We start from the raw sequence: 9,815 nt of genomic DNA, 5'->3' as shown, positions 1-9,815 counted from the left end.
ACTCCCCTGGTGACAAGAGAAGACACTTCTAGAGAAGAATTTGGTTAACGAGGAGGGGCTGGAGAGTACAGAAGAAACCCCAGAGCTATTTTAAGTTCAGCTCGTGCCAGACAACACAAGTCTCCTACTAAGTTTCTGTGGGAAAAGACCTGGGCGTAAGGGCTCCATTGTAAGGTCTGCTGGGAAGAAGTCAGCAGAGGGATTTATGGGGCATGTGAACCTCAGGCAGCAATTTCCCCTTCTGGTTCCTTGAGCAGTTTGGATCTGGCATTCTCCTGTCCTCTCTCCCTTCCTAAAATGTCTGGCTGGATATTCCCTCCACCTGAAAGCCCAACAGGGGTCCACATGCTGGTGGGATTTTTTTTAATGGTATTTGTTAAGTGATTACTATGTGCAAAGCACTGTTCATTGTTTCCTGGTAGTCACCGTAAGGCAGGGCAAACCCTCCAGGTAGCTGAGGGTCCATTCCCTGAAGCTGCTCCCCCTTCCCCTCCCTTATACCCACCAACCTCAAGTTCCAGGGGCAGTGGCAATCCCAGTCCAAAGGAAGGCAAAGCATGCCAAGCTCAACCCCTTGCCCTCTTTTGAGCTCCCTCACCTTTACCAAGCCCACAGGCTCTAGCAGGGAAGTTCCCGAGGAGTAGACAGGAGATATGAGATCAGTCATCCCCCTCCCTCAATAGCCCTACCCACCCTGTCTGTTCCCAACTGAGAAAGCCCATTTCCCCATGAGCCTCAGTGAGGGAACAAAACACTGAGCCCAGGGTGGAGCCCGATGGAGCCCCAAGGAGAAAGAGACTATTCATTTTTATGATGCTCTACTGCCAGGAAAGAAATCAGTCATCAAAGAATGTATTGAGCTTCTGCTGAATGTACTGTACTAAGCTCTTGGGAGAACTCAAGAGAAGCCTGACATATGCACCCTACCTTCTGTAGCTCACAGTGGTTGGATGGAAGGATAAGTTGATGGTTAGGTGGGTGGATGGGTGTAGGGATGGATGAAAGCATGCATAGATAAGGTTATAGGCTTTCTGGGCACAGAATTGTAACAGGATCCAAGAATGTTATGTCAGGTGAATTTTCTATTCTGGAATCAGTGAGGGTTGTCAGTGGTCCCTGTAGTGCCCAGATAAACCCATAAGAGGAAACATCCTTCTAGACTGTGAGCCCACTGTTGGGTAGGGACCATCTCTATATGTTGCCAACTTGGACTTCCCAAGCGCTTAGTACAGTGCTCTGCACACAGTAAAATAAAAAAATTCCTATTTAGTAAAATTTAATAAAATAAAATTTTATTTTACTAAATATGATTGAATGAATGAACATCCACTTTCTCTTGAAACACAGCGCTTGCACTGGGTCAGTGACTTTGGCCAAGAAGCAGCTGCTCCTCTAGAAGCCAAAGGGCCCAGGGAAGTTTTTGTATGGGGCTGAAGCACTGTGGGAGGTGTACCACTATGGTACTGACAGTAATAGTCTGCAGTATCATCAGTTTCCACCCTGCTGATGGTGAAAGAGAAGGCAGTCCCAGACCCACTGCCGCTGAACCGGTCAGAGACCCCAGAGGGACGCTTAGAGATCTCATAGATAAGGAGCTTTGGAGCTTGTTTGGGTTTCTGTTGGTACCAGGCAACATAGGAACCACTAGAACTGAGTCTGCAGTTGATGGTGACACTGCCTCCTGGAGACTCTGTCACGAATTCTGGAGACTGAGTCACCTCCATGGCCCCTGCGGATTCTAGAGAGAAAATGAAAATAAAGTCTGAAACAATCAATTAGAGAATAGTGGTGATTCCCAACTTTGGGATCCTTTCATTCAAACTGTTTAGATCCATTCTTGTTAAGGCTTCACAGACTGCTCTAAACTCTAAATACAATACCACTTTGACAAAAAAAACAACCCATAAGCATTTTTCTTTCTCACAAGAGACAATCATTCCAAACTCACTGCCTCTCTGTTGTATCTTACCACGGACCCAGAGCAGCAGAAGGCAGAGGAGCTGAGCCCTGGAGACCATGTTGCCGCCTCTAGGTCGAGAGCTGCAGACCCAGAGCTCGGAGCCCAGAGTGTGCCCACCGGGGACGAGGAGATGGTTATATTGGGCTGAGCAGCTGGGCCTGGCCTCTGGGGAGCAATAGGGAAATAAGGGGATAAGCTGATATTTCTCTTCTCGGGGCATCATCCCGAGTGGGGCGGAGATAAAGATCTCTCGGCTCAGCAAACTCCTATCAACGCCTGCCTGAGACCTTTAGAAGTTGACCAATTCTGGTGTTTGTGAAGACAGACATAGGGGAATACTATGTCAGTGGTTATCTACTCTCTCACGTGCTGCTACCCCATCCTCATCCATCCTGGCCACTGATCAACTTTTAGCTGCTATTTCCACTCATATATGGTCAATTTATAGACACCTATACTCTGGACTTTCCTTCATTCAGTGATATTTATTGAGCACTTGCTGTGTGCAGAGCACTGTACTAAGCACTTGGAAAGTACAATTCAGCAATAGAGAGACAATCCCTGCCCAACCGGTCTTACAGTCTAGAATGTATAATTCACATTTCTATGTCTGTCTCCCCCATTAGGGTTTAAACTTCTTGTGGGTAGTGAACCTGTTTTGTGATTCTGCTGTATCTCCCAAGCAAACTGTGTGTGCCCTGAGGGGAGGACGGGCTGTTCTGTCCAAACATCACTGTTGTCCAGAAATGAGCTATGGCGGAGGAGCACTGAGGCAACGGCTCTTCCTGAAGTGAGTCAATATCTGTAAAGTGAATGACCTCCGACTTCATCCTCTGCAGCTGCTGCTACAAACCCTCTGAGTGGGATCCGGGAAAGGGAGGATCTGGGGTCCGGGTGGGCCAGCTACTTCCCCCTGGCTAAGGAGAGCCAAGTCCTGCTGGTCCAGGAGAGGAAGAAATCTTCATTACCTCTACTGCTCCCTCTGCTTCATCTCTCTCCCAGTAAAGTGAGCAAGGGTCTTTATGTTAAAGACAAGGACCAATGAGGTGAGTGGCAGTGGACAGATGCTCAGGATAGGGAGGGAAATATAAGAAGAACCTCCAAGCTCCATCCCTTGCATTACTACAATTTTGGGTGAACATAAGAAAATAATATTTCTTGCCAAGGATAGGGGAAACTGAGAGCCTGTTGTTGGAAAGGGATTGTATCTGCTGCCAAATTGTACTTTCCAAGTGCTTAGTACAGTGCTCTGCACACAGTAAACACTCAATAAATACAATTGAATGAACGAATGAGAACACAAGGCTGTCTAAGTGCTTCACTGACACTGGAGAACCCTCTGCAGGTTCAGGATGGAGGCCTGAGAAGGAAAAAGTCTGTCCAACCCCAGACCAGCTCTGACCTGAAGGGCAACTTGTCCCTTGACCCCCACTCCATGGGCACTACACTGGGCACTACATGGTGGGGTAGTTTTGGGTCTCAGCTACATCAGAGGGAAGGACAGAGGGACCTGTAGTTGTTAGGAAGGTGGGAGCTCAGTGCTGGGTGCAGGAGTAGCTGCAGGAACAATGAGAGGATCTGGCAGCCATTGGTGGGTGTGAATGGTAGCATCAAGGATTTCTCCTTTCTTCTCCTGTCCCTGCTGATCCAAACCTGATCGGCAAATCTGTGTAACCAGGTACATCTTACCTAGTATCTCAGTGTAAATAAAGTGGGATTGTGTATCTATGGGTAGGGGGAATTGGGGGTCTAAGGTATTTGGGTCCCTGTCCAGCACTGTGATCAGGGCTGGATTTTTGTGACCCTGACATTATATCCTACAATCTTGTCCCTGTCAGCTCTGATCTCTGCTACTCCTGGGTCCCACTGTTGTCCCTGTGTGGTCAGCGATTTGTGAATCCCCAGGTTCCACTATAAGCTTCCAGTTTACCCACAACGGAAACAGGGAACAGACTGGCTGGGGCCCCCTGGGGCTTGATGAGCAGGTGGTACTGGACAGGCAGCACTGCCTTTCTGGGGTCATCGATGCCCCAAGCCCCCACGATCACCTGGACTGATGTGGGCCCTAGTTCAGTGCAGGACATTGGTCTGACATCTGATGGCATTTCTCATTTCTATCAATCGTATTGAGTGCTTACTGTGTGCAGAGCACTGTACTAAGCGCTTGAGCATTTCTTCCTCCTCCTCCATCTACTGTCCCTCAGCCCTGAGTGCTGGACCAATACACAGCAGTTTCTAATCCATTAATTCAAAGCACTAGCATCAGAGGGACAGTGTTGATATACCCTGGGATAGACCAGTTCTGGGGGATACAGTCTCGGGTAGCTCAATTTCAGGTAAGACTTTAACACAACTCCGGTTATCTAGGATAGGGATAACCCCACATAACCTGTCACTGGGAACCGTTTTAAATGTGACTTCTCTATCGCTTGTATCACGTCCAGTTTCCTGCTTCTCAGAGAACTTTGATCTCTTCTTTTCCCAAGATATTTAGTGGTTCCTTGCCACCCTCCAGTGTAAAGTGAAATTAGGGGTGAATCCAAGCTTAGGGTTACCCTCCACATCCCATTGTTGTCCTCACCCAGTTGATGTTACATTACCTGTGGTCACAGAACATGTATCTTGCTGCTATTGTACTATTCCGAGAGCTCTCTGCACATAGTAGGGGCTCAGCAAATAGTAGCCACTCTCCTGCTGCTTCTGCTATTAATGCTTCTTTCCCCGGGAAAATGGGATGATTCCAGGTGACAAGCAAGTTAAACAAATAATCCGGGGAACACGATCAGGGGGAAGCAATGGGGCAGTAGTAGTGATACATTTAACGGGGCCCCAGAACTGGTGCTAATGTGCTCAATGGAAGGAAGAGCAATTGCTTTGGGCAAAGGGGAACAACCGTGCCACTTCTATCTCCCTAACCCTAGAAATGCTCTGCATATGGAGGCCCCTAAAGGCTTTTGTGTGATCTCATCATGTTACTTTGCTTGTGTAAACAGTGTAACATGATGAGGCTGTATGGAATGCGGCCCATATTCAGGGTTACATGGTGGCATCAACCAGGACACAGAGAGTGTACGCTTGGTGGGATCGGATGGAGCCTCATGGAACCGGAGGAGGCAGTAAATCCACCTGTGCCTCCAGCAGCTAAATGTTTGAGGTTGGCTCCACCAGCAATCTGGTCCAGTCCTGGGAAAATCATTTCCAGAAGATAATCTCCCAAATCAGTTTGGCCTAGTGGATAGAGTTTGGATCTGGGAGTCAGAAGGACCTGGGTTCTAGTCCCTGCTATGCCACTTGTCTGCTGTGTGACCTTGGGCAATTCACTTCACTTCTCTGGGCCTCATCCCTCATCTGTAAAATGGAGATTAAGACCATGAGCCCATGTATCCACCTCAGAGTTTAGTACGGTACCGGACAAATACTAAACTGTGAGCCCATTTTTGGGTAGGCACCGTCTCTATGTGTTGCCGACTTGTACTTCCCAAACACCCAGTACAGTAAGCTCTCAATAAGTGCGATTGAATGAATGAATATACTATGTGCTTAACAAATAGCACAATTATCATTATCATTACATTGGACATGGCATGAGCATTCTAGAATTGTCCTAGAGGAAATGCTTAACACTATGGGAAAAAGAGAACCGAACCAATGCCAATGAAAACCTCAGTGGTGGAATTAGTTCTTTGTTGTTTCTTTTTCTAATCAGGTTTGCTCAAGTTTTTCCAACTACACAGCATAAGTATCTCAATTGATGTTTGCTTGTTGTCCCGTTTGACTGTAAGCTGTCTGACAGCCAAGACCCTATTTTTCCCTTCTGTTTGCCAACTAGGAACACAGCATTAGTTGAATTAATATCATGTCCCGTGGGCTCCATGGGGCAGTCGAATGGGGGTTGGAGGAAGCTCAGGGTAAGTTACAAACCACTAAATTGTGAGCTTTTTGCAGGGAGGTACCTTCTCTAGTAATGTCTGTAGTCTTTCCTTCCAAGTGCTTGGTACAGTGTTCTGCATAGAGTAAATACTTCAAACATACTATGAATTAATAGGAGGGAAAAGAGTCAAGAGCCTTCTAGCTCCACCTGTATCCTACAGTATCCTCATTTCTGACCATAGAAGCAGCCTGGGGAGGGGTTCCATATAAAGTAGGGAAGGAAGAGTCTGTATCCCACCAGCTTCTCCCATGAGTCCAGAGCTGGCTTTAATACCCTCAGTATTGCCATCTCCACCCAGGGTAACAGGACGTTTCAGACTCCTGAGCTGCCAGTCCAGCCCCTTCCCCGTGAGCCTGCCAACACTTCATCATCAGAGAGCGTGAGACGCTGTGTCTGAGCAGCCCCTCAGCAGCTGCAGGGAGAGAGAGAGCAGCTGGGACAGCCAAGCATCACCGATCAGCCAGCCGGGGGAGGTTTTTGTATGGGGCTGGAGCACTGTGGAAGGGAACCACCCAGACTGTCCACAGAAATAGTCTGCAGCATCATTGGCTTCCACACCAGTGATGGTCAGAGTGAAATCTGTCTTAGACCCACTGCCACTGAAGCGGGCCGGGACCCCGGGCATCAGGGTGGAGACTTTGTAGATGAGCTGCCTGGGAGACTGTCCGGGTTTCTGCTGGAACCACCGGAGCCAATTTTCACCTTTGCTGTTGGTGATGGTTTCACTGGCTTTGCAGTTGATGGTGACTGTCTCTCCCAGGGGCACAGTCAAGGAGTCTGGCGTCTGGGTCAGCACTTTGTCTCCCCTGGAGACTGAATTTGCACGTGTAAAAATATAAATCACTGGCACCACTTCGCCCCCCCACCCTGCCCCCGGCCCAAGTCCAACATGAGCTGATATTATTGTTCCCTATAATAATAATAATAATAATTGTGGCATTTGTTAAGCACTTACTATGAGCTAGGCACTGTACTAAGATCTGGCATGGATACACGTGAACTCTGTTGGACAGTCCCTGTCACACATGGGGCTCACAGTCTTAATCCCCGTTTTACAGATGAGGTAACTGAGGCCCAGAGAAGTTAAGTGACTTGCCCAAGGTCACCCAGCAGACAAGCGGTGGAGCCGGGACCAGTTCCCAAGTCCTTCTGACTTCCAGGCGCTTACTGTTTCCACTGGGCCATGCTGCTTCCCTCTATGAGAACATGGCACCTCCTGAAGCACTTGGTTTTCATTCTTCGAGAACTTGCAGACATTTGACCTGATAGCCCAGTCAAGACTAATATAGAGATCTTAGCAAACCATCAGGGAATATCTGGGTTTCACTTTCCATAATTGAATGGATTTTCCCTGACGGTTTGCTAAGATCTCTATATTAGTCTTGACAGGGCTATCAGGTCAAATGTCTGCAAGTTCTCGAAGAATGAAAACCAAGTGCTTCAGGATGTGCCATGCTCTCATAGAGGGAAGCAGCATGGCCCAATGGACATTATGTTGGATTCCAGCAGTGGCTTCTCCTGTTCCTTTTCCTACCTGAGATCCAGAGCAGCAGGAGCCCGAGGAGCTGGGATGGGGACACCATCTCTATCAGTCTCACCTGCCCAAGACTGACCAGTCTCGTCCCTGATGACAGTCACATTTATACTGGATCTGGGCGGCAAGGCCCCTGTCTGTGGGTTTGTATGCAAATCAACCAGAGTAAACGTTTCTGAGGGATTGTGTTAAAGGTCAGAGCTGTCTGCCCTGGCTCACACTTTCAGCCCTCACTTTTTCTGTCCACTTAAACCTTATGGACTCTATGTGTACAAGAAACTCACTAATCTGCCAAGGTTCCAATTTATCTCAAGTGCAGGGACAGAAAGGGGCCGGGGATTTTAAGAGATGTGAGGACTGGGAATAGGTAGGCTTCTAAGAGCTAATAGATCAGAGACTCTCATTTTGGGCCTTTTCAGCCCTGTTTGGAAACGCTGAGGCATCATTGCTTCAGCCAACTCTGGCACTAATCAATCAATCGTGATATTTATTGAGTGCCTTTTGGGTGCCTGGAAGAGCACAATAGAACAGAGTTGGTAGACACATTCCCTGCCCACAACAAGTTTACAGGTGAAAAAGACCCTCTCTCTCTGATTCCACCCCTGCTCTGCCTTCTGTTCTTAAGCAGAGTCAATGTCCACCGGAAGACACACCCAATAAAGTGATAAATCATGGTCCAAAATCAATCAGTGGTATTTACTGTGCATTGAGCACTGTACTAAGTACTTGGGAGAGTACAATACAGTAGAATTGGTAGACATGTTCCCTGTCCTCAGTGAGCTTACAGTCGAAAGGTAGAGGTATATAAATAAATAAATTACAGATATGTACAGATATGTTCCGTGTGGGGGAGAAGTAACATGGGCTAGTTTATGGATGAATCTGGGAGTCACAAGGACCTGGGTTCTAATAGCGACTCTCCCACTTTGCTGCCACTTGCTTGGCCAAGTTATTTAACTTCTCTGTGCCTCAGCTACAAATGTGGATTAGTGGATAGAGCATAAGCCTGGGAGTCAGAAGGACATGGGTTCTAATTCTGGCCCCACCCCATGTCTGTTGTGACCTTGGGCAAGTCACTTAACTTCTCTGGGCCTCAGTTACCTCATCTGTCAAATGGGGATTAAGAGTGTGAGTACCATGTGTCCAACCTGCTTACTTGAATCTACTCCAGCTCTTAGAACAGTGCTTGGTACTTAATAAGTGCTTAACAAATACAACACGTGTGACACTCCTGCACACCGCTAACACTCACTCTTATGTTATTTTACTTTTTGTCTGATGATTCTATTGTATTGTACTCTTCCAATCACTAAATACAGTGCTCTGCACATAGGTGCTCCATAAATGCCATTGATTGTTAGTTAAACAACAACTTTTAGACCTTTTAGACCTTTTAGACACCTTTTAGACTGTGAGCCCACTGTTGGGTAGGGACTGCCTCTATGTGTTGCCAATTTGTACTTCCCAAGCGCTTAGTACAGTGCTCTGCACATAGTAAGCACTCAATAAATACAATTGATTGATTGATTGATTAAACACTAACTTGTTCACAAAATTACATATCCCTGTTTCCCTCTTCCTCCTAAGAGTAAATGGTTTTAGGCTCTCCCTCCCAAACTAGATTATAAACTCCTTGAGGGCAAGGATCAGGTCTACTAACTCTATTGTACTCTCCCCAGGGTACTCTGTATGCAACAGGAGGTCAGTGAATATTATTGATATTTATAAATGCTTAACTCCCCCTGAGGTACATACACTCAGGGCCCATTTCATGTAAACAAAATCGACCTGACAAACCAGTCCCCCCTAGATGGTAGGCTCCTACTTTCTACACTGTAAGCTCCATGTGGGTAGGTTTACCAGTTTGGTTATAATGTACTCTCCCTCTGCTCTCAGTAAATGCTCAATAAATACCATTGATTCAATACTGGGGACCTTGGATAAGGAAAATCCTGAATGTTTTTAGGTGGGTCTGTTTTATTAACTCCAGCAACTTAAGGAAACACCTGCCAGATGAGAAGAAGGGTGGAATTGAAAGTGTTTTGAAGGGATGGAAGTCATGAAAAGGGTGGAGGACAGAAAACACAATGCTATGTACTGAATTTAAGGACTGGGAATTTCCGAGACGCATTCCATCTAAGAAGCCCCACAGCAGCTGCAGGGACAGATGAACATCACCAATCTGCCAGCTGGGGAGGGTTTTTATATGGGGTTGGGGCACTGTGCAAGACATCCATGAATTCTGGCCGCAGTAATAGTCTGCAGCAAAGTCAGTTTCCACACTGCTGATGGTCAGAGTGAAATCTGTCCCAGACTTGCTGCCACTGAACCAGGCTGGGAACCCAGGTTGCAGGGTGGATACAAGCTTAACAGTTATCTTAGGGACTTGG

The 9,815-nt window shown here is 47.1% G+C and overlaps 2 gene segments (V, D, J or C); both read right to left on the bottom strand.

Moving 5' to 3' along the window:
- Window positions 1–221: 221 nt before the first annotated feature.
- On the bottom strand, window positions 222–2,018 carry LOC119932817. The segment is given in 3 exon segments: window positions 222–322; window positions 1,355–1,738; window positions 1,970–2,018. Coding segments are annotated over 3 exon segments (534 nt in total).
- Window positions 2,019–6,261: 4,243 nt separating this feature from the next.
- Window positions 6,262–7,487, bottom strand: LOC119932816. The segment is given in 2 exon segments: window positions 6,262–6,704; window positions 7,426–7,487. Coding segments are annotated over 2 exon segments (492 nt in total).
- Between the last annotated feature and the right edge of the window lie 2,328 nt (window positions 7,488–9,815).

This window comes from Tachyglossus aculeatus, chromosome 10 (assembly GCF_015852505.1).
Source record: "Tachyglossus aculeatus isolate mTacAcu1 chromosome 10, mTacAcu1.pri, whole genome shotgun sequence".
NCBI classification, from domain to species: domain Eukaryota; kingdom Metazoa; phylum Chordata; class Mammalia; order Monotremata; family Tachyglossidae; genus Tachyglossus; species Tachyglossus aculeatus.
The sequence above is the reverse complement of the archived record's forward strand: the minus strand, read 5'-3'. Positions and strand labels throughout refer to the sequence as shown.